We start from the raw sequence: 25226 nt of genomic DNA on the forward strand, positions 1-25226 counted from the left end.
ACAATACTTACAACTTCTTATGATAAAAGGTTAGTAAAATAGAATACATATATCTATCATTCCATTGTTGTTGATATATAGTCTTTTCGGTAGTCTGTAAGATTTGTTGCTCTTCCACATCTTTTGTATTTTGCATCAGTCAAATCATTATTTATTTACTGCAGGATAGGTTAAAGTTTTTCGATATATTTTTAATCTATTTATTTTGGTTAAATATAGTAAAACAACTTGCATAAATTAATACAAAAGATATAATTATATAATTATCAAAAATTAAAACTAAACAGTATTTCTAAAATTGGTAGATATATAAAACAACTAATGATTTTACGATTAAAATTCATAATTTTTTTAAAAAAAATTGAATAAATTTTTAAAAATTTAGTAATAAAAAAATCATAATTATAAAACAGAATTTAATAATATTTCAAAATTTGTAATGTCATATTTGAATAGATTTATTTTAATTATGATGTATGAGTCATTACTATATTCTAAAAAATTTACCAAAAATATAAATCAACATTAAATGTAATGTATGTCTTATTACATATTGGAAAATGTCTACCAAAAATACACATCAACAATTAATGTAATAGTCCATGTCATATTTATCCATAAAGCATGTCATCAATTTTAATAGTTATGTCACATTTCTTTTAAGAAAATGATTGTAAAGAAGGCTCACTTCTCAAATAATGTCTAGGGGATTTTCCATATCATATTTATACATAATGCATGTCATCAATTTTTATAGCCATGTCATATTTCTTTATGAAAATGATTTTAGAAAAGACATGTAGCAGATCACTTCCCAAATAATGTCTAGAAAATTATCCATGTCATATTTAGCAATAAGACATGTCATCAATTTTGTGGCCATGTCATATTTCTTTATGAAAATAATTTTAGAGAAGACATGTGGCAAATCACTTATCAAATAATGTTTAGGAGATACAACTCACTTAATTTCTTTACTTATAATCAAATATTTTCTCTCTTTCTTTTCCACATATTTTCTCTCTTTCTTTTTCTCAATTACTCATTTTCCTAGAATAATAAGCTTAAAAACGTCTAGAGCTCTTAGCTAAGGGAAACACAAGATTAATTTCTATATAAACATTTTTCAACCAACAAATCTTTCATTTTATAATCAAGGTTATTCCACGTGTATTATGAATTTCCTAGAAATGAGTGAGCCTGAAATTAGAAAAAAACCTTGAAAATTAAGTTAGACCATTCACACACTAAATTATACTCTCTCTGTTTCGTTATGTAAGCAATTTTGCTTAAAAGCACGGGTATTAAGAAACTTCAACTTTTTCTAAAACAACAATAAAAACATTTTTGTATTTATTGCACACATTCATTTTGTCTGCAACATTTAATTAGAAAGAGATTATTGTTAGTAATAAAATTAATAAAAAATAATATCAACAATCACACGTTTGAGTTTTCTAAAAACTTTTTTACAACATTTTGGAGCCAAATTTTTGTATAACTAATTTAAACTAAAAAAATCAAAATTTTATGATGGAGCCAAAGTAAAACTTTTGAACAGTTTGTAATATGCTTATTTAAGCTTCCAACCAAGAATGGTCACTCATTCTTTCCTATGGCGTCTGATTTTGAGTTAAATGTTTCAGTTCAAAATTATGAGAGCGATATCTTGTTTGATTTAAACGAAATTCCATCAGAAGAAGAAGAAGAAAGCGTTACCAATGGCTACGAAGATATACCAATTAGTCCAGGTATTTTTTTCTGTTACTTATTATATTCTCTTAGAGAACAGTGTTAAGATATCTGGAGGTTTGATTGTGTTTTGTTAATTTTTTTAACATTTTCTGTTTTGTTTTCTTTTTGACTTTTTTCTTCATTTTGATCTATAGTTTTATGAAGAAAAAATAGATCAGAGAAAGTAAATCAAAAAGAAAAACTAATGGAGTAAGACAACATTTACGGTGGTATTTATAGTGAATTTAGAAATAGATTTTTTGGTAACTAGTAGTAAATGTTAGTTGACTGACATTGTAAGTTGTGTTTAAAAAATTGAAAACTAACGACAAAGCCTTTAAGTTTTTTAGTGGAATATTGTATATTTATTGTTTTGGGTTCCGACAACAACTTATACTATTATGAAACAAATATTTTTTGGCAAAATTGCTTACATAACGAAACGGAGGGAGTATATATTTCGTCAATGATTGAAATGATATATAGGAACGGTGGAGTGGATAAAAATAAATGGAGACAAAGTATAAATTGTATCATAAAATATGATTTTTTCCCAGATACTTTTCAAATGAAAATCATGTGAACACAAAAATATATGACATACCATAGATCAATATCTAAAAATGAAATCTTATCAGAGATACTTGGTTGATAAAATTCAAGTATTTGATGTAAAAAGAAATTTCTGAGATTTAGGGAAGGAAGATGAAAGGTTTGTAAGAAAAAGTTAAACGAAAAAAACAACAAAAAACCTAAATAATATGTCGACACTTTACAAGGTTAACTGATTTTTTTAATAGGCCCCTTATTTTGTAGACCCCGTAGCTATGTATATTCTTTTTAAACACACGCACAATGCATATGAGTCCTGAAAAAATATGTCAACACTTTAAATAATTACATGGTTAACTAAAATTTGTTTGATGGGCCCCTTACCTTGTGAGCCCCGGGGCGGTGCACTCATTGTCCATCCCTCTAAAGTTGGCCCTGACTGGTGCATGTACTCAATTGCACTATTATTATATATCTAAAAACATAATTTATTGATATTAAAGATCTTTCGATATTTCTAAAGATACATCTTTGACCCGATACTTTTTGGCACCTAGTAAAAGTTATTAGTCAAAACACATATCCGTAAATATATTAATGAAGGATTTGAATATTTTCACCTATAAATACTTTATACATATAAAAGTTACAAGTTAAGAAAAACAAACTAGTTCAAACCAAAATAAATAAAGATCAAAGTCTTCACCAAGTGTTTGGAAAAATAGCTGATGGCGAGTGATCAAATCATGCATGTGCAACCAGAAGTTTTAGGTATAAATGAGAAATTCTTGGATACGAGTTTGGTTTTCGATTGATGAAAAACATATATCCCTAATAATTTTTCTTTGTTTCTAGATATTGATGAAACCAATAACTACTTGAACGGTCAATTATGGAAGTTATGCGTTGGACCTCTGTTTCATACTCCAAAAGTTGGAGATAAAATATATTACTTTCCTCAAGGGCATATAGAGCAGGCAATATTTATTTATCTTCTTGTAAACTTTTATATTGTTTCACTTATGTTTTGATTGGTAAGACTTACTCAACAATTTGATTGTAATACCAGCTAGTTACTTCTTTCAACGACGAACTTTGTCAACTAAAACCAATTTTTGATATTCCTTCAAAAATTTGTTGTAATGTTTTTAGTATCAACCCTAAGGTATGTCTTTTTGATTATATATGTTTCTTATTTATAAAGTACACATTATCTAAAATGACTTAGACTATAACTGATATTGTTTTGGGTATATTTTATGTATGTTCTTAGGTAGAGAACAATACTAATGAAATTTATGCAGAAGTTGCTTTGTTGCCTGATACATCTGTGAGTAGCAAAATAAGATTTTATTTATTTTAACATAAGTTCTTCTTACAATCTCTTTTAAATAATTTAATTAATTTTATGTTCTCAGGATGTTGAAATTCCTATTCCTAAAAACGAAAACAACATACAAAATATTAACTATTTCACCAAGGTGTTAAGTGCTTCTGATACCTGCAAAACTGGTGGTTTTGTTTTGTATAAACTACATGCCATGAAATGTCTTCCCCTGCTGGTAATTAACCTAGGATTACATTAACTCAAACTGTAAATCTTTATATAACATTTTGTATTTAATGTTTTTAGGATATGTGCTAACCCCAAGTCAAGAGATAATTGCTAAAGATATTCATGGTCATGAATGGATTTTTAAACACACTTTAAGAGGTGACTATTCTATATTGCATTTCAAAATTTGTGAGTATTTATTACTGACCTATATTTTTTACAAACAATCAACTAGGTACATCAAAAAGACATCTCTTCACATGTGGTTGGAATGAGTTTGCAAAAGGAAAAAAATTGATTGCTGGAGACTCTTTTGTATTCCTTCGGTATATATATCTTTTGCCATTTTAGATCTCTTTCGTTTCTTGAATTTTGGATTTTAACTATTTTTTATCCTACAGGAGAGAATGGGGAATCACGAACTGGTATCAGTAGAGTAGCTCATCAGCAACGCAACATACCAACATCTTCAATTTGAAAACAGAGTATGCACCATGGTGTAGTTGCTACTGCACTGAATCAATACAATACTAAAAGTTGAATAAGAGCTCCTCTCATGCTGTCCACATCCTCAACAATAATCAACCAATGAAAAACTACGTTTTTGCCACATCACACCTTTGTTTTCTCGACAAAAAATACATCTAATTTGGACTGAACAAAATTGAAAGTGGCCCTGTAAAGAACAGCCCATTCTTCCAATTCACTATGTAACTACCCCTTTCGTGTTTCAAAAAATAAACTACCCCTTTCATATTCTTTCTCTCTCCCGAGTCATCTCCTTCTGAAACTCGATCTGATCACTGAGAATCTACGACGACGAAGAAGGTGGAGGAGGAAGAGGAAGAATGAGAATCTCAGGCTACGTAATCGTTGTTCTATCTGTAACTATATTCTATTGCGTCGATCGTAGCATTCACGCGCGTCCCGTCGTCCTCTCCAACGTCAATCTCAACAGCGGCGGCGACGATCCCGCAGGCGGAGACTCCTCTAACTTCGAGGAATTCGGCGAATCCGAACCCAAATCCAAAGAGGAGCTCGATCCCGGCTCGTGGCGACGGAACTTTCGATAGGTTGATGGAGGAAGCGGTGGAGGAGATAGAGGCGGCTTCTTCATCCGGAGATCCGCACTCGCAGTCGCTGATGGGCTTCGTCTACGGGACGGGGATGATGAGGGAGAAGAGCAAAAGAAAATCCTTCCTTCGCCATAACTTTGCTGCTGAAGGTGGGAACATGCAGTCAAAGATGACACTTGCCTTCACGTATCTAAGTCTTCAAAACATGTAATGCAGGTCGTCTCTTTCTTAATGCAACTTCTGGGTCACACTTCTACTTTGACGATGAGGTGATAGCAAGTCAAACTTTATTCGATGAGTAAGGCCCTTCATTGTAGTGCATAGGACAGAACATGTTGTCATATGTCTTTCTAATGCTCTCCTTACATCCAGGTTGTGTGCCACAAACGTAAGTGACTCCACCAGTGGTACCGAATACGGTGGAGTCCAGAGGCTGGAGACAGTTTCATTAGCAGAGTTGAACGCCTACGTTCTAACCTCACCCCACAAGTACGTTTTCTGATTTAACATCTACTCAAGCTTTCTAATATTCAGGACATTAAACCCATATAACTCACTTAAACACAAAATATTGAGTTCATATTCAGGACAATGTCTCCTCCTTCACATGCACTATATGTTTTAACGCAAGTGCTGTTGGAGTTGTGAGGTTGTTTCCTAAATATTATCTTAAACCTCCAAACTTTTCAAAAATCTTTACTTTTTTTACTCACCAATTTGTTAACATTCAAAGTTTGATGCTCTTAAAGATAACGTGTTGAGATGATGGTGGCAAATGGAGAAGAATCGGCTGTCTTTGTTGCCTTCGACACAGCTATCACTAAGCTCACCAATGCCAGGGCCACAGAGGTTTCCAACCCTATTGTGAGTGAATCGACATACTCCGAGCATCAACTAAATTTTGATGTAAGTTAATAGAAATTTGTTGACGTGGATTTTGCTTTACTTCAGGGTTATGGTGAGCAAGACTCAGCAGAATATAACCTCCCTTACTTCCTCCAAGACATTGTTCGGAAGAGCTACATTTCATCTCAAGCTTACAGAGTTAACTTTTCTTTCCTCCATGAGTTATTTACTGTCGCCAGAATCTTTGACCCAATCAGAGAAACCCAGGGCCCTCCTTTGCACTGCATGTAAGTCATAGAAAATTCTCGCCACTTGGGTCTCATTAAACAGCTAACTACTTACAAATTTAACTGTTTGTCTAAAGGGTGAGGGCAACAATCATGGTGACAATATCTCTGGGGAAAATTGTGCTTCTTGCAAGTACCCTGTCGGTGACTCCTTCTCAAAGGACACTCATCTTCCTGAAGCTAATGACCAGACCATTGGACCTGCAAGTGCTGTGCAAGAAGCGTCAAACACCTACCAGGTGGAGTCCAATAGTGAGAATGTTTATGATCCACATGGACCACCACAAAGAAGGCCCGCAAAGGTTAGTTTTCACCATGGAGCGGAATAGAGGAACAAATGTTTCTCCCATGCATATCGTCAAGGCACTCACGTTATGTTTTTCCAAATAATAGTTATGACACTAAGTCCACCATGAAATTAAACATTTTGCGTTTATGATATATAACATATTTCAAATTTTCAGTAACTTTAAATAATGTCCACTCTAAGATTTTATTAAAAATTTACAGTCATTATATCAAACAATTAATAAAAGGAGGATATAAGCCTGAGATAGAGTGTTCACGTAGGCAAAAGTAGACAAAAATAATCGGCCAGTGAAAAACTATATTTTTGCCATGTCACCTACTCTATTTGTTTTTACAAAATAATCCTTTAACTTTTTACTTAAATAATTATAGCTGAATATATTTTTTTAGTGAAATATATATTATATAAATATAATTATATTATTTATTTACATAGTAGTTTGTAAAGAAATATTTAGTGTAAATAATATCATAATTTTATAAAATACTAAAATAAATTGAGTTGGTTTTCAACTTTCACAAATAAAAAGCATTATTTGTAAACTTAGAAAAGAATATATCAAGAATATTATTTTTCAGGAGAGAAAATAGAAAATTACATCGGAGACAAATCCATCTCTGTTATGAAATTCCTCTATTTTTGAGAAAAAATAGAAGAATATATTGGAGATGGTTTAAGGCATGGCTGACGTAAATGATCCACGTTGAGATTGCAGCTTTTTTAATTCTTACTATTCTAATGTTTCAATATAATTTGAATATTCCTTTTGCTTTATAATATAATGGTTTAAACGTAATTTTTATTTCACTATATAAATTGTTTTTATATTTCAGTGTAACTTTATACTTATCGGATATTGTGTGGCCAATTAAATATTGTAAATTGAAACATTAGATATTAAATGACAGTTTTCTAAAGTAATAACCTTTAAATATTACAGATTTTAATTAAAACTGGAGGATATAAGCTTCAGATAGATTGTCACCTCATCTATTTGTTTTTTACAAAATGATCCTTTAACTTTTTACTTAAACAATTATAACCGAAAATATTTTTTTGTGAAATATATTATTTAAATAAATATAATTATATTTTTTATTTACATAATAGTTTGTAAAGAAATATTTAGTGTAAATAATATCATAATTTTATAAAATACTAAAATAAATTAGGCTGGTTTTCAACTTTCACAAATAAAAAATATTATTTGTAAACTTAGAAAAGAATATACAAGAATATTCTTTTTTAGGAGAGAAAATAGAAAAATACACCGGAGAAAAATCCAATGAAATTCCTCTATTTTGGTCTAAGGCATGGCCGACGTAAATGATCGACATTTAGATTTCAGCTTTTCTGATTCTTACTATTCTAATGTTTCAATATAATTTGAATATTCCTTTTGTTTTATAATATAATGGTTTAAAAGTATTTTTGTTTCACTATATAAATTGTTTTTATATTTCAATGTAACTTTATATTTATTGGATATTGTGTGGTCAATTAAATTATGTAAATTACTGTGTAATTGATTAAATTTATATATTAAATGACAGTTTTATAAAGTAATAACTTTTAAATATTACAGATTTTAATTAAAACTTATTACATTTTGAAACAAATAGAGTAATTTATAAACTAACTATATATTGATATGAGGACAAAATTGTAAAGTGGTCCAGCCTTGAATTTCTTTCATTCTGTACATTGCTAATTGGAAGGAGATAATCAACATCTAATATTATGTTACTTTTACTATATTAGAAATGGTCGAACAGTAAACCAATTAAGGATGATGTAAGGAAGACATAAAGATATATTTCCAGTTATCACAAATATAGAATCAATTGACAATAACGTAATTATGTCCAGCGTAGGACAACAGAGAAGAGTTTACATATTCTAATCCTCCTATACATTAAAAGAGAAGTCACTTTAGTGATTTCTGCTGACATGACATTAATATAGAGCTTCTCAGAAAAATTGTTATAATTCTATTGGTCGATTTTTTTGAATTTTATTTTTCATTTATTTTAATCAATCGCTTATGTAGACAAGCCCAAAACTATTGTCGATTTCGTTAAGCCCATATATAGTTAGGGGATAATAATTATCGATTTAGTTTAGCCTTGAGCAAGATTTAGAACTAAGACAAATATTAAAAACTTTCCTTATTATTCAAACAGTAAACTTGCGCATGTTGATATCATATTAATTACATTTGTTTAGAAAATATTTTAATGTTTCTAATTAGTAGGGGTGGGCGTTCGGGTACCCGTTCAGGTTCGGGTCGGGTATTTTGGATTTTCGAGTATTTCGGTATAGAGGTGTAGAACCCGTTCGGGTATTTCTGTACTTCGGGTCGGGTTTGGGTATTTTTAGTTCGGATTCGGTTATTTCAGATCGGGTTCGGATATTTAGATTTTGAGAAAAAAAATTAAAATTTTCATTGCTTAAGTTTCTTATATTTAAAAATATAACTTTCACTTAACTAATTTTTTATTTTTAATAGATTGAATGGTTAATAGATTTGAACATAAAAATTTTAAACTAAAAAGGCATTAATTTAGTTATTTTTTAAAAAAATTTGGATGTAACTTTTTGTTAATTTTTTAAATAAAAAACTTGACATGAATTTTTGGATCGGGTTCGAGTGCCACTTCGGATATCGGGTAAAGTGCTCACCCCTACTAATTAGGTTGTTTGTTTTTAATAACTTACCTTTCTAATATGGATTACTTGCGCAAGTTGAAATCATTAAATATGCAAATAACTTATTGACAAAATTTGTTTTTAATAACTTACCTTTCTAATATGGATTACTTGCGCAAGTTGAAATCATTAAATATGCAAATCACTTATTCACAATATGGATTACTTGCGCAAGTTGAAATCATTAAATATTATCGATTTAGTTTACCCTTGGGCAAGATTTAGAATTAAGACAAATATTAAAAAAACTTTCCTTATTATTCAAACGGTAAACTTACGCATGTTGATATCATATTTATTACATTGCTTACAAAATATTTTAATGTTTCTAATTAGGTTGTTTGTTTTTAATAACTTACCTTTCTAATATGAATTACTTGCGCAAGTTAAAATCATATCATATGCAAATCATTTTTTGACAATACACATTTAATATCTTTCTTTAAACGATTTCATTATTTATTGTGCAAAATATTGTGCGTCATTAATATGAGAAATCAATCGACTGTATATATATAGGAGACACCCAAGGTCTTAAAATACAAACATTTTTTTTCATTATTTAAAGTATTATTCACAAATCTCGCCTCTCATACTATTAAGGTATTACGATGATGTTGCTTGTGTGCTAAGAAAAATGTGTTTAGACGCAAAGGCTCCTCATCTTTCATCGACTCTACCACCTACTTTGCCTTGGAAGTTCAATAAACATGTACAGCCTAATAAAGGACTAACCCGCCAAGGCAATGGGAACTCAGAAGAGCTACATTGTGTCATTGTTGTTATTCGACAGTATGTTTTCTTAGCATATAAATCACCTTTATCTCCTCTATACTTCTATCTGTTAAAATTTTGTTATTACATGACAGTGGCGATCGAACTCCAAAACAGAAGGTGAAACTAAATGTTACAGAGGAGAAACTGTTAAACCTGATGCTAAGTACAATGGTGGAAAGCCAAGAGCTGAGGTGCGAGAGGCTCCAGCTTTTCTGTCATCCATCTTTTATCAGAGCCTTGATTCATTTTATATATTTTTTTTCTTTTTGTAGACAAAACTAAAAAGTGCAGTCCAGTTGCAAGACCTATTAGATGCAACAAGAATGTTAGTTCCCCGTACAAGGTAGAACCATGAACTCAACTCTTTGTGTCTTGTCTCCAAAAAGCATGTCTGATCTATCATTTTCATGTGTTGAATACTGGTAACGACAATATGGTCTTCCTTTTTTTATATGTAGACCAGGTCGTGAGAGTGATAGTGATCCAGAAGACCTTGAACATGCTGAGAAGCTTCACCAAGTTAAAGCAGTTATTGAAGAGGTTCTTTAGTAATTTCTTTTTTTTTGTTGAACATAGTCCGGGGAAAGTATTACATAGTATCATTTAGTAATACTATCTTATATCATTTTTTTGTTGAATATACTATCTTATAAGTAAGCTAGCATTATGCATTTTTTATTTAATTCATGAGGTCATTTCAAAGCAGTAAAAAAAACCTAGAAAATTAATAATCGAACCAGCTACCTTTTTTTATTAGACCGGATATTAGTTCCACCAATAATCGTGGTCAACTTACCAACATGGTGCATATATGTCAAATTGACAAATCTACGTTTAAATAACCCAACCTGTAAGGGATTTAGATTTTTTTTGTGAATCTCGTGGACTGATCTATCGCAGATTGGGGTTCATAGGTGAAGTTTCAAAAAATTGTTATAATTTGATTGGTCGATTGTTTTTAATTTTTATTTATTTAATTTATTTAATTTAGATCTAAAAATTTAAGATAAGTCTAAAATCATTTAACATCACTTGCCATATAATCTAACGAATATTACAAATAACAATTTATGGAAACTAATTCTCGAAATTATAGAAAGATTAATAATATTCTATTTATTACTTTTAATATTTATAAACTGTAAAATACAATGAACAAAATTTTATATAAGATAATTATAATAGTTTTATACTCTACTTGATGAATTGTGTTCGAATATAATTATATAATAACTATTTTAAATATTACAAAATCCAAAAATAATTATTAATATTTTTTTTAAATTATTTATCGTTGTTTAAAGAATAAATTTATCATAATTTTAAAATAATTTATAAAATGCTTACAAAATGCAAGGCAAAGTTGCACTTTCAAGAGTTAAGTCGAGATCTGGATTAAAAATCATAATAACTTGTAAAGAAGGGAAGCCGCAGACAAAAATATTGAATGTTGTCTACAAACAAGTTTTTCAGAATATTTCGTAGTCACAGTACGTAATTTTAATCTACTTTTTTTTTTCAAATACAAATTTTAAAATAAATAAACTGGTGCAATTATTTATTTTTTGTATTTGCTAGATGGGTTGTGATGAGTTAGGAAACCGATGACGGTATGTCAATTTAATATTATTTCATGTTCAATAAAATTTAGAAATTTATAAATCTATCAAATAATGTTAACCCGTCAAATTGCTTACAAAATTTATTTAATTTTTTGCAAGTTTCTAATTGAATTTGCTTTCTTTATCGAGAATTGTACTTCATAATATATATTATTTATGGATAATATTTTGATTTTTATTATATTTTCTTTTAGTATGTCTACATAAATGTTTGTTTATTATTTATGCAAAAATAATATTATTCACCTAAAATAAAGAATTACGAAACGTATACAATACAATTCTAATTAATGATAATATAAAATCTGTTACTTCTAAAACTATACAATATTTTTTCCATTTTTCAATGAAAGTATCTTCGTAAACACACAAAATATTTGGTGACATTGCAATTATACATACACACAATATTTGCCTCTTCGTACTGACGTTACTGTGTTCCCTCTCGTGAGGTACGGGCCGAGAGAGAACACATGGTGCGGGCCGATCATGTTCTTATGCCCGCACAGGGTGCGGGCCGGTCACCTAGTATTATAATATATCACTATATTAGTGGCTAAATCATTTTTCTCTAGAACAAATACTCACTCCATCCTTGGAGTTTAAGCCTTTATATCTGATAATAATAGTAGTTTGATCCAAACAAAAAGAAGTCGAATTGTACATTGTGATGTCTGTTTACCGATTATGACCATGTGATGTATGTTTACCGATTACCAAAAGCCACAGTAAAGAAGTTAACGAGTGCAGTAGCTCAGTTTTTGTGGAGCCCAGGAGGAAGCTCAAGAGGCATGCATTGGAAATCATGGGATAATTTATGTGTGCCTAAGGATAATGGTGGATTAGGCTTCAAGAATCTTATAGATTTTAACACGGCGATGCTTGGAAAGCAATTGTGGAGGCTTATTGAAAAGCCAAATACTCTTTTTCAAGAGTTTTCAAAGGACGGTACTATAGGAATGCTTCACCCCTAGAACCGATCCGTTCATACTCCCCGTCATATGGCTGGAGGAGTATTATCTCTGCTAGATCTCTGGTTTGTAAAGGACTAATTAAAAGGGTGGGCACATGATCATCTATTTCGGTATGGAATGATCCTTGGATCCCAGCCACTCGCCTGAGACCAGCAAACAAAAACTTTCAACACAGTTACCCGGACCTCACAGTGGATTCTCTCATTAATGGAGTCCCGAACTTGGAACCTTCAGGCAATTACGGCTTTGGTGGATCCTCATGATGTAAATATTATTGCAAGCATTCCATTAAGTAAACACCAGATGGAAGATAAGAATGGATGGCACTTCACTAAAAATGGGAAATATTTGGTAAAATCAGGGTATCAAGTGGAACGGGTTTATCCTGATAAAGAAAATCCACCGGACTTTATAGGGTCCACAGTGGACTTACTTAAAGCTTTCTGTTGGGAAGTGCGGTGTCCACCAAAGATAAGACATTTTTTATGGCAACTATTCTCAGGTTGTATAGCGGTAAAGAAAAATCTCAAAGCGAGAGGGATACAAGAGGACATATGTTGTGCTCGATGTGGAGACCCGGAGGAATCAATAAACCATGTGTTTTTTGAATGTTCCCCAGCACGTCAAGTGTGGGCATTATCTAAAATACCAACGAATCCCATTTCTTTCCCTAAAAAGTCTTTTTTTAGTAATATGGATCATCTTTTTTGGAGAGTTAATCCGAAGATGGATGATCATCAATTTGCTTGGATATTATGGTATCTATGGAAGGGTCGGAATAATAAAGTTTTTAGTAAAATGGATATTGACCCAAGGGAAACACTAAAATTAGCAGAGCTGGAGTCACCACTTTGGGCTGAAGCCCAGATTCTCACTGCTCAAAAGAAGGAACTTCCGGTGCAGACCAGAATTCCATTAGTAACTTCAGGTCGTTGGTGTTTTCTAGATGGATCATGGAAAGATAAGGAACTATTTTCAGGAAAAGGCTGGTATAGTATCCTACCGGGTTTTGATTGTTTACTAGGGGCCAGAAATGTAAGGGCATGTCTTTCACCGCTTCATTCGGAGGTGGAAGCTTTGATTTGGGCAATGGATTGTATGAAGAATTTAAGGCAGTTTCAGGTTACTTTTGCTACGGATTGTTCTCAATTAGTGAAGATGGTGTCGGAACCAGAAGAATGGCCAGCTTTTGACAGTTACCTGAAAGATATCAAGTTTTTACAAAGAAGTTTCCACAACTCAGAAATCGTTCATGCACCTCGGACGGAGAATCAACGGGCGGATAGTTTAGCACGCAGTGCTAGAAAACAACCGTCTTTCGTCGTTCACATGGATGCGGAGTTACCTATTTGGTTTACTGAGTCAATATGAGTCTGTGAATGTCTTGTTGTCAAAAAAAAAGAGTACATTGTAATTGGAGAAAACAAGAAAAAAATCAACCAAAGACTTTTAAGATATATGAAACAAAAATTGGAAATAGCAATTCTCTGCAATTAAAGAATAAGACAATAAAATTGTAAAAATAAAAAATAAAACAAAAATATACACAGAAAGAAAGATTTAGTAAAATAAAATCATAATATAATTTCCATAATTGATAGTGCTCAGTTACACTAAAATGTCTAAATTTACAACATACACAATTTTATTTACATCTTTGAACGTATTATCTAATTAAAATGATTCTAAAAAATGTGCCAGCACAAAGAGTTATAAAATATACGATAAAATATAATACATAACGTTAAAAATACATTATCACTGATCACTTAAAAATAATGTTAATAGTAATAAAAATGAAATGACAACACATTTATTAAAACCATAGAACGGCACGCAACAAAGTGTCATTAAATATACAAACTACAAATTAAATATGCTCAACGCAAACACACATAAAAATGAGACATCATATTTGAATATATTTAAATAAAGAATTTTAAATATATTATATTCTTGGTAATTTTAAAATTACTTAAAAAGAAGCTAAATTATTTAAAAAAATACAAATAAAACTAAAACAATATTTCGTAACGTCAATAAATGAATAAAAATATATAATGTTAATAAATATATTTTAGATTTTAAAGACTTCTAATTCATGTAATATTACAAAATTTAAAATTTTGTTTATTACAATTAATATTTTACAATTAGATATATTAAAATAATATACTAGATCGATATTCAATTGTCAGTTTTTAACTATTACACGTAAAAAATATTATTAGGTACACTTTTTTTTTTGAAAAAGGGGTTTTGATATTTTAAGTAGGTTATTTGAGTACTTTTTATTTTCGTGAATTTATTCGAGATGAGATTCCGATCTTTTAAACTAAGATAATTTATGTTCTATACATAATTATAGTTTTTTACATAACTTTAAAATCTCCGACATCATTATTCATATTTTATTAGTTAATTGTGTTACATATAATAGAAATACTTACTTCAAACTAAAAATATAAAAAAAATCAAATTTAAAAATTAGTTATATATAATTTAATATACAAAAATTCGCATGCAAATAAAAATAATAAACGCAACAAATTTAAATATATTATCCGCGCGTAGCGCGGAAACATGATCTAGTACTATTAAAAACAAATGTATGTTTGTTGTGTTCTATAAGCCAAGGTAATAATTTTTACTCTAATTAAAACTTATGTAAATAGTGTATTGAAAATATAAATTTATTTGTTTGATGTGATGATATCAGATCGAGCCAATTCCTTGTCAACTTCGATAAATTTGTAGATATAGTGCATAATAAGTTTAGTATAGGCTCCAAATTTTCGATGTAAGTTCAAAGGAAAATATTTAAATCAAATAAGGTAAATATTAAACATTTAATTTATTTTATTTTCCAAAATATGATTACTTACACAAATGATTATACTACAATAGATACAATGGAACAATAGTAGGAGTGGGAGATTTCTCCACTCACTCGAAGGATTCAGAATGGCGAAGTCTAAAAGTAAGAATAGTATTAGTTCCGCTTACATAGATTATTTTAGAATATATTTTTAAAAAAGTAATATATAATATCCAATAACTTTATTTTATAGGTGCAATGGGATGAAATTGCAACAATTCCACGACCTGATAAGGTATCTCCATGGGAGATTGAGATGCTAACACAATCATCAAACATTTCCAAGTCAGATTATCTAAAAAATAAACGTCAAATCGAAGTATATGAATTTGGTAAGTAAACATTTCTCAATAAGTTAAAACTTCTATGTGAATCAGTTATCATTCTAATTATATGTATAGGTTCAAAAATGTGGTCTCCTACCTTGTTCCAAGGCCAAGAATTGGGACAGCCAAGCATACAATCTTCCATGAGATACTCATTCTCTACCATGTACAATGAGCAAATGGCTCAAGCAATGAAAGAAACGTCAACCACGACCGCAACTACTAGCTGCAGACTGTTTGGAGTTGATCTAGTGAATCTCGCTACAACAAAGGATCCAGTGGAACCTATTAACTCAAACAAAAAATTTAAGATTTCTAAAATCTTTGAGGATGAAAAGATTGACCATGTCCAAGCTAGAAGTCATACTAAGGTAAGAAAATTTTGTTTATTTGTCATGTTTTAATTAGGTTTAAGATGAGTCATTAATTTATAAATAGTTTTATTAATAGTTTTTAGTTGAGTCAATAATTTATTAATTTAAATAATACAACTATAAAATATGTAATCAGATATATAATTATTTTGATTTTACTTATTTGTCATGTTTTTATTAGGTTTTAGCTTAGTCATCAATTTATTATTATTTAGCTGAGTTTATTAATTTATTAATTTAAATGGTATAACTATACACTTTGTACGTAACTAGATATATAATTATTTTAATTTTTCTTATTTGTCATGTTCTCCATGATTTAAGTTAATTTTGCTAATTTGTCATGTTTTATTAGATTTTAGCTATTCATTAATTTATTATTAATTTTTAATTGAGTAATTAATTTATTAGTTTAAATAATACAACTATTTCAAGATTTGTAATTAGATACATATTTTTTTTTAAAAAAAAATTGTAACTTTGACGAGTTATGATCAATTCTTATTATTATATTTTAAAATTATATTTGTTACTGGATAATTTTAAATCATATTCGTTACTAGATGTGGAACATAATCTGTCTTTTAATATAGTTTATAGCTTAATGATAGTATATATAATGTGTAAGTGATATTTATCTTAGTCTAGGTCGTATTATAGTTATAGTAGTATGTAAATGCTAATACATAGAATTATGATGCCGACTTTATCTTAGTATCCATTTTAATAATCTATTATTATAATTTGTCGACTCTATGCTATGATTGTATATATTCTCGTCATACGTTTGATGGAAAATAGACACAAATTTTACAAAATTTCATCTTTAAATAATATGAAACACTTCAAACGTTGTCTTTTGGAAAAAAAACATGTTTAACTTTTTCTTATTGGAGATATTGAGTCGGCTAAATATTGCTATAAAATTAGAGTAAAGGTGTTGATACTTTAGAATCATGAAAAAATCAAAATTTGTTTCAACTGAATTGGTGTTGGTTGACATCGTAAATATTAATTTATTTCATTATTGATTCACATTAATTATACAATTTGGTGTTAGTCAATTATTTTGAAATTTATTATTTTAGGGAACTAGGGACTCATGCTTTTATTGATAAATGTTCTTTTGGCGACTTGTTTTTTGGTAATTTCCGATCTAAGTTATGTCAAGGAGATTATTTTATTCTGCATAATTTCCCTTATGGTGTTTAGACCATAAAATATAAAACGTCTCCTCTGCTTTTTAAGATAAATTTCTAAAGAACAACCAAAATCATACCTTGTGATGATTTTTAAAAAGAGTTAAAAAAATAATTATTTCATAGAATTTAAAGAAATATTGGGACGTTAATATGAAAAGGAATGTTTAGTCGGTGAATTTTTATATAGTATTTTGTTTTTATTGATGTATTCAATTTATGATATGTTTGTTCACAAGTTCTTCTTTCTAATGTTTTGTGTTTTAGATATTATTGGCGAAGTTGTGATTGTTAAACCTTTAAAATATATCATTGCAACAGGAAAATGTTTAACTAAGTTAAAATTAATTACTATTCGTGACACAATGTAAATTTTATTCAGAGTTTAATTTAATATTGTTTTGTATTTATGACATGACGTTTATTTAAACTTTTAATATTTAGTGATACATGTTTAACATGCACATTCTTGGTATGCAAACCAAATATCATATTTCCTTAAACCAATCCTGAAAATTACAGTGATATGTATTATTAAGTTTTATTCAAGTTCTCTGCATAGTTCTACATGACCAAGAACTGTACTACTAAATTAAATATTTCTTCCTTCATATTGAGCACGCTTACACTTAAACAAAAAAAAAATTAAAACTACTTTTTAATATTTAAAAGTAAACTTGGGTTTCAATTTCGAGATAAAAGAATCATGTATAAACAATAAAAAAAATATTTCCACACAGTAAATAATTGAGATTTGATTAATAAAGACCGAAAACACACAAAAAATATTTATATCTAATTAAATACATTAGCATAAAATAAATATAATAGTAAAAAATATTAAGAATATATATTAGCTCGCATAAGGTGCTAGCCCACACCTAGTATGATTTATTAATTAAACTTAGCATGTATATATATAAGGCCATTAGCAGAGAAGAAAACCCAATCAATCAATTATCTAAAGAATGTATTGTTAAGCCCATGAAAGAGTATAATACAATTCAAAACATAAAAGAATGTATAGTATAGTTGATCACCGATGAAAACCAAAAGTGAATTAATAGTCATAAGAGTAATATTTTAAAAGATTAATTCAAGACTTATCAATTAAAAATTTAATCCTTTGACTTTAATTTCAATTTATTACATTAAAATTAGAATGTATTAAAGGTACTAGCAAAATTTTTTTACTCATAATACATATGATATATTAAATAAACTTAGCATGTATATATATATAAGGCCATTAGCAGAGAAGAAAACCCAATCAATCATTTATCTAACAATATATAGCATATAATCAAAAATATTAAGGGAACTCTCTGTTTCATTGCAAATTAGGTTATCAGTCAATATTCAATAGCCATGGCTTATGAAAGAGTCCACAGCCGCGGTGCAGATCATCACCTAAGACAATCAGGAGATTTAATAAGTTCTCTTCCAGATGAGATTCTTCAACAAATCCTCTCCTTAATTCGGACCAAGTTCGCAATCAGAACTTCCATCTTGTCTAAACGATGGAGGCATGTCTGGTTAGATACACCTTCTCTCTCCTTTGATAGCTTTTCGCTGAAGGCTCATACCATAAACCAAACCCTAGCTCGCTACACGGCTCGCAAGATGAAAACGTTTCATATCTGTACACGCATGAGACAGAATGTTCCATACATTGACACGTGGATAAAGTTCGCCATGTCCCGGAACGTGGAGAATCTGACGTTGCGTTTCGATCATCTTCCATCCTCCAATATGCCTGAATTCTTCTACAATAATTCTTCTGTTGAACAACTTAGCCTTGAGTTGCACTTTTCTCCTATGATTCCCATATGCTATGTGCCTTGGACATCACTCAAAAAGCTATCATTGAGTTCTTGCAAGCTCTCTGATGAATGTACTGCTACGATTCTATCTTGCTGTCCCATTCTCGAGAGCGTAACTTTGGATTCATGCGATCAACTGAATGTTCTTGATCTCAGCAAATCACAGCACTTGACAACATTAGAGATAGATCAATCTCTAGGGCCAACACAGATTGTGGCCCCATATATCCGTTATCTCAGTTTGACCAACTTTAAGTTGCCATGTACTTTAGTCGATGTCTCCTCTTTAACCGCAGCTATACTAGAGACTAGCTTATGCTTATTTAAGAACCTGAAGTCAGAAGATATTCTAGTAGTGTTGCTAAAAATGCTAGAGAAGTTGCGGGATGTAGAGAAGCTTACTTTTAGTGCAAAATTTCTCCAGGTATGTTTTGGGTACCAAGTGTGATATGATTGTTATATTCTTGCATCCTCTAATGATTAGAACACTCAAGGTTTCATAGTCCATGTTTTTTTTTCAATAAATCTATGTTATATGCATCTCTCTCAGAAGTTATTATAGATGTTTTGTATAATGATTCTTGTCTTTTTGTGTTGTTCGACAGACTTTATCTCTTGCACTGGCGCTGGGACGTTGTCCTTTTCCGAGTGTCAAGGTCAACGATTTGACTTTGGAGACAACTCTCTCTAGTGTTGAATTTCCTGGCATAGAAAAGCTTCTGCAAAACTCACCTGGAGTAAAGAAGCTAACTCTACACGTACTGGAACCTGGAACCGTACCGCTATTGATACCTATAATGGTATGTAATTTCCATAACCCTCTTTTATTTTATTTTTGTCTTGGCCATTTTAACTATTGCCGAGTTTAATCGAAGAGCTATGTCCTTTTTACTTTCAGAACATAGACTACCAGAATCTGGAGTCGGAACATGTGGTTTCCTTCATCAAAGTTTTGCTTAAATTCACAAAGACGTTAGAGAAGGTGGTCGTAAGGTTGGCATGCTATATTGATGGAAGAGGCTTTGAAGAATTGCTTGGAATGGTTTCGATGCTTTCCCACGAGTACAATGTCTCTATTGTTCTTAGCTCAACCTGCCGAATCAGAGGGCGTAGCCTTGAATGTTATTGAATATTTTATATCAAACCTCAGTAGTTTAAATAGCAAAGTTTTTCTATTTCTTTAGGTTTGTTATAACTCTAGTAAGGAAATAATTATGCAATGTGACGAATTATTATTTTTGAATTATGATTCATACCAATATTTTCATTAGGGGGTGGACAAAATATCCGGATCTTCTGGAAAACCTAATCAAACCCAACGCGAAAAAACAGCATCGGACCTGAAACAAGGGTGATTAAATATCTGAATGGATTCAAAATTCTAGTACTTGAATAACTGACTGGAACCGAAATATTTTAGAAGGTGTCCAATGATAATTAAATCACAATTTAAGTATATACATTATTTTAGATTTTGTATCTATAACAAATTCAAATTACATGATAATTTTCTAAAATACTCACAAGTAAATATCTAGAAATAGCCAAAATGCGGAAAAAACAGAAATATCAGAAATACCTATTTATTTTTGGAAAATTGCCAAATATGGCTCACAACTTGATTTATAATGCAAAAGTAAAATCAAACTTGAATCAAATGCAAAAGTAACCTAAAAGGTTATTGAAATTACAACTAGCCCCTTGTGAACAAACAAAAAAACCGAAATATTTTAGGAGGTGTCCAATGATAATTAAATCACAATTTAAGTATATTCATTATTTTATATTTTGTATCTATAACAAATTCAAATTACATGATAATTTTCTAAAATACTAACAAGTAAATATCTAGAAATAGCCAAAATGCGGAAAACACCAAAAATATCTGAAATACCTATTTATTTTTCACCTAAAAGTTCAAATGGAACTAACTTTTATGTTCTAGAAATACGTGAAAAGAATTTAAATTTCTATCCCCGAAAACCCAAAATCCGAATAGACTTGAACCAAACCCGAGTAGATGATACCTGAGTGATCAACCCTAGTTTTCATATCTGATTCAGATTTCGCGGTCTGGCCGATAAATCAAGATGACCCATAAATAATTTGGTTTGAAAAACTTTTTAATTAAAATTTTACCATTAACCCATGATTGGATGCTAGTTGCCCGATAAAAACCTAGAAAATAAAACATAATGGTATTTTGAAAAAAAAGTAAAATTTTATATACTATTTAATAAAACAAAAAAATAAATAAATAAATTTCTTAATTCTGATGAAACTTTTTCTATATTATTTTGATGAAAATGAAGAGAAGGATAAGATATTTATTTATTGACAAGTTAATGACAAATAGAGTCCGGGTAAATCCGTCTAAGAAAAAAATAACTAACCTGAAAAGCATTAATTTCATTCAATTAAATATAAACTTGCCCTTCCTCCTCACCATAACAAACAATCTTGCGTATGGGGAAGATACAACTCATGGGGTCAAGGAACTTACGGAGGAGGGAGACATCGTTACACTCGGAACTGGAACCTTTAAAGTGGGCAATGGAGAGCATGATACAACACTCGACTTGTCAAGAGTTTGGGACGGACTGCAAGGATCTGATAGCAATGATGGAACAGCCACAAGATTGACCCAACTTCTCAACTGAGCTGGAAAACATTCAAACTCTTCGGTTGTGTTTTTCAGACTTCAAGATTACCTATATTCCGAGGACGCAGAATGAGATTGCGGATGCGCTTGCTAGAAATGCACGTTCTTTTCATAGATCATTATGTTTTATTGGTTGTTCTATTCCGGTCTGGCTTCCCAGACCACCTCAAGTTTGAGTAATAGAAGAGCCGTTTGCTGTAAAAAAAAAAAAAAAACAAACAATCTTGCGTCTTCTCCAAGAAAGTAAACTATCACTTGAGTTTGTGACAATGGACGACAACGACTTTAACGCGATCTCACGTTTTCTGGTGGAGAGGCAAAGAATCCGCCGGGGAAACTCGTCTCTGTCAAACTGGGTTGTTGACCTCTTCCGGAAGAATCCGAGGTATATATGTGACCCTTCCAACCCTCAATTCGCCATGGTTCATTCCGGAACCGATGATTCTAGCAGAGTCCATGGATGTGCATCTGGTTGCTGGAGGATCATAGGTAGAGCTGTAGTGTTAAGATCGAATCTTGGGCAGAAAATTCTAGGAATCAAGAGGATTCTCAAGTTCTGCGAACAGCGAAAGCCTAGAGAGTACAGGCGTCAGGCGAGTGTGGGTGATGGAAGAATACACACTTCCAAAAGATTGGGGAAAGGAGGAATGTTATGTTTTCACCAAGGTCACATGCATGTTTCAAGCAGAGCTTAACATATTGCTCGATAAGCACTTCTCACGCCTATGTGTTTCAAGAGGTACTAAGTCATGGAAGAGTACTATCCCTAAAGAACAGCTCAGCTTGCCCGTTTATGGAGTCGCTTTGGCTTCTGTAGAGAGGCAAGATCGTTATTATGCAGATACTATCATGAAATCTTGGGGACCGAAATGGCCAACCTACGCCACCAACGACGTCTACTCAAAGTTCCCTTCAGATCTTGTCGACTTTAAAGATCCCAAGTCCTCTACAAACGGATATTGTTTCTATGTCAACAAGTTTGATGCTGGTGTTGAGACATGTGAGTGGCTGATGACCCCGCAAGATGAAGATAGGATGATCTATTCTAAGGTAACCGGGAAGATCGTGGGAAAGGTGAGGACTTTTACTTGTTTGGAATCAGTTAGTAGAGAAGAAGAAATGGTTAGTTGGGTGATGGAGGAGTATTCAGTATTGATGAATATGAAGAAGGGGAAAGTAATCTGTGTAATCAAGCAAGGACGTTATAACAGATAGAGGACGTCAAGTGGTTGGGAGTGTTGGTGATTAAATCTTCGGTGATAATCAGTCTTTTACCTTCTTGTTGTATAAACAGCTTTGTTTTTAGGTTCTTTGGTTTCCTTAAACCAGCATTTCTAGTGTTTGGGTCGATCTTTAGAGTATGTTAGGGACATGAGATCTTCAGCTTCCACATTCTTTTGATTTATATAGTTTGGAGCTATATAATGTAGATTTTTTGTGCTGTCCACAGATTGATTCTAATTGAGAAAGAAGATTCCTGAGATAATATTTGCATGTCTGTAAATATAAGAGTACCAAAGCAAAGCCTAAAATTTACCATACGAGAGTGTTTGAGACAAAATAAATATTATTTTGTGATTTTAGAGTCTAAAATATTTTGTTATTCCGCCTGAACTTTCTGTTACTCTAAAAAGAAACATACAGTGTAAGGGTATGTTATAAATCTTATATTAGAATTACCGTAGTAAAAACATATCAAATCTCATGCAGTAGATTTTATGTTTTGCTTAAACAAGCAATTTTAATCTTTCAGATCAATCTTTTAGCTCGTTTGAGACATGAGATTAGATTTGGAGCTGAGTAATGTAGATTTTTGTGTGTATTTGAGCATTTAAAATATATGAAAACTAGATAGTAACCCGCGCTTTGCACAGATAAGATAAATGTCTATATTAATGTTGAAATTATATATTATGATTATGTACAACGTAAGGTATACACTACATGAAAACGTTTCCATAACGACGAAAAGTTACGAAGAAAATTTTTCCTTGTAAACTTACTAGTAGTTTACTAGGATGTTACGAGAAATGGACGTAGACGTAAAATTACAAGCAAAACGTTTCGTCGTAAATGCTTTGTAAATTTACGACGAAAGTACGCCGCAAACAATATTCGTCGTAAATTTACGAGGATATTACGACGAAACATGTTATGTTATTTATTGGTGAAAACGTGTATTCAATGCGCTTTAAATTACCTAATTTCGTTGTAAATTCCTTGTAAAAATGATGTAAAAAAGATGTAAAACCGTAGTAAAATTTTTCTAGTAAAATCATTGTTACACTCACCTACCAAACTCGAAAAAAATTCTATATATATGTCATTTCTCACAACTCACTCTCTCACAACACACAAAGGAAAACACGAAAAAAATATTCCCAAAAAAGAATTGCCAAAATAACAATTCCCAAAAAATATCTAAAAAATGAGTTATTTCGCTATTATGCCTTACTTTGAAGGGACATTGTGGAATTCAGTACCCTTGAAAAGGAAATTTGTGTGAGTATCTTCATATTTCAAAATACTAGTGCTACCCTTAAACTGGCAAGCTAATGGCAATGAAACGAAATGGCAGGTTAACAGCACGGCTTCAAATGAGAAAAATGACAAGCTAATGGCAATGATCTTTCGTTTAATAACGAGGAATTTCTTCACTTTGTTGCTCTGTAACCTTTTCTATGTGGTGTGCAAACCACTTTCAACATAAGGTTGCTATTTATCCTTTTCTATGTCGTGTGCAAACCGTTTTATCTTCATAGTCACATGTTGTGTGTTTGTGAGTAGGCGCATAAAAAAATAGAAAAACTATTGTTTGAGATTTAAAAATCCTATGGGTTATTGGAGACAGAAAGATAAAAAAGAAAGATTTAAACAAAGATGATTTGAGCTACAATGGTGTCCGCATGGGTTCCTCATGGGTTATTATAGATAGATAGGGAGATAATGTCTTCATCTCATCAAATGGGCTCAATACTCTCTATAATGGGCACCTGTCACATGAAATGGCAAAAGTAAACAGCGAATATAAATCTCGGGTGTATCCATCCTAATACTATGATAAATGGGATCAGTCCCCTTAATGGGCCCATGTTAACTGATTGTAAAGCATATGTTGGTTGGTGTATACCTACTTGGATGGCAAATGTAAATAGCAAAAAAAAAGCGAGAAATCATCTCGAATCTCTCTATGCGTTTAAACTTATGTTGGTTGATGTATACCTACTTTGATGTTTCTTAATTAAAGGTGTAGTACTGGTAAAACATAACGACCTAGCAAACAGAAAAACATAGCAATATATAAGTTTAGAACACAAGAGAAAAACACGAGAGCACCACCAAGTTCATAAGATATTTACGGAATCTAACACACAAAATTAAGAAAAACCCTGGACTAATTTCTTGAGCTCTTCGATCTCCTTAGTCATTTGTTGAACCCTTGACTAATTTCTTGAGCTCTTCGATCTCCTTACTAATTTTTTGAATCTTTAATTGCAGCTTCAAGCGGGTCTCGACCTTGTC

General features: G+C 31.1%; 4 protein-coding genes, 1 long non-coding RNA gene and 1 pseudogene across 8 annotated transcripts; all 6 read left to right on the top strand.

Moving 5' to 3' along the window:
• The first annotated feature begins 1679 nt into the window (after positions 1–1679).
• On the top strand, positions 1680–17507 carry LOC106417152 (annotated as a pseudogene).
• LOC106417726 lies at positions 4378–6555 on the top strand. 4 transcript variants are annotated; one of them, XR_007329148.1, is made up of 7 exons: positions 4378–5066; positions 5134–5215; positions 5290–5406; positions 5505–5566; positions 5667–5781; positions 5869–6050; positions 6128–6555. XR_007329148.1 is itself a non-coding variant. In XM_022709844.2 (6 exons), exons 4-6 carry the CDS (start codon positions 5680–5682, stop codon positions 6438–6440), a joined length of 597 nt encoding a protein of 198 aa, XP_022565565.2. In that variant the 5' UTR covers positions 4398–5066; positions 5134–5215; positions 5290–5406; positions 5667–5679; the 3' UTR covers positions 6441–6555. The 4 variants fall into 4 exon arrangements, 3 of the variants coding, with proteins under 3 accessions (XP_022565565.2, XP_048625425.1, XP_048625426.1); XM_022709844.2 differs by lacking the exon at positions 5505–5566 and having other exon boundaries at positions 4398–5066; XM_048769468.1 differs by lacking the exon at positions 5505–5566 and having other exon boundaries at positions 4398–5215.
• LOC111209853 lies at positions 9651–10804 on the top strand. The gene is made up of 3 exons (XR_002661256.2): positions 9651–10037; positions 10119–10189; positions 10305–10804. It is a non-coding gene; the product is annotated as an uncharacterized LOC111209853 (long non-coding RNA).
• An 898-nt stretch (positions 17508–18405) lies between the features above and the next one.
• Positions 18406–21946, top strand: LOC106417151 (putative F-box/LRR-repeat protein At3g18150). The gene is made up of 3 exons (XM_013858000.3): positions 18406–19466; positions 19648–19842; positions 19941–21946. Exons 1-3 carry the CDS (start codon positions 18588–18590, stop codon positions 20169–20171), a joined length of 1305 nt encoding a protein of 434 aa, XP_013713454.1. The 5' UTR covers positions 18406–18587; the 3' UTR covers positions 20172–21946.
• On the top strand, positions 21945–23115 carry LOC125575365. Its single transcript, XM_048767085.1, has one exon. It carries the CDS (start codon positions 21974–21976, stop codon positions 22397–22399), a length of 426 nt encoding a protein of 141 aa, XP_048623042.1. The 5' UTR covers positions 21945–21973; the 3' UTR covers positions 22400–23115.
• On the top strand, positions 22554–22919 carry LOC106417150. Its single transcript, XM_013857999.2, has one exon. The coding sequence runs from the start codon at positions 22554–22556 to the stop codon at positions 22917–22919; it is 366 nt and encodes a 121-aa protein (XP_013713453.2).
• Positions 23116–25226: the final 2111 nt, after the last annotated feature.

This window comes from Brassica napus, chromosome C9 (genome assembly GCF_020379485.1).
Source record: "Brassica napus cultivar Da-Ae chromosome C9, Da-Ae, whole genome shotgun sequence".
NCBI classification, from domain to species: domain Eukaryota; kingdom Viridiplantae; phylum Streptophyta; class Magnoliopsida; order Brassicales; family Brassicaceae; genus Brassica; species Brassica napus.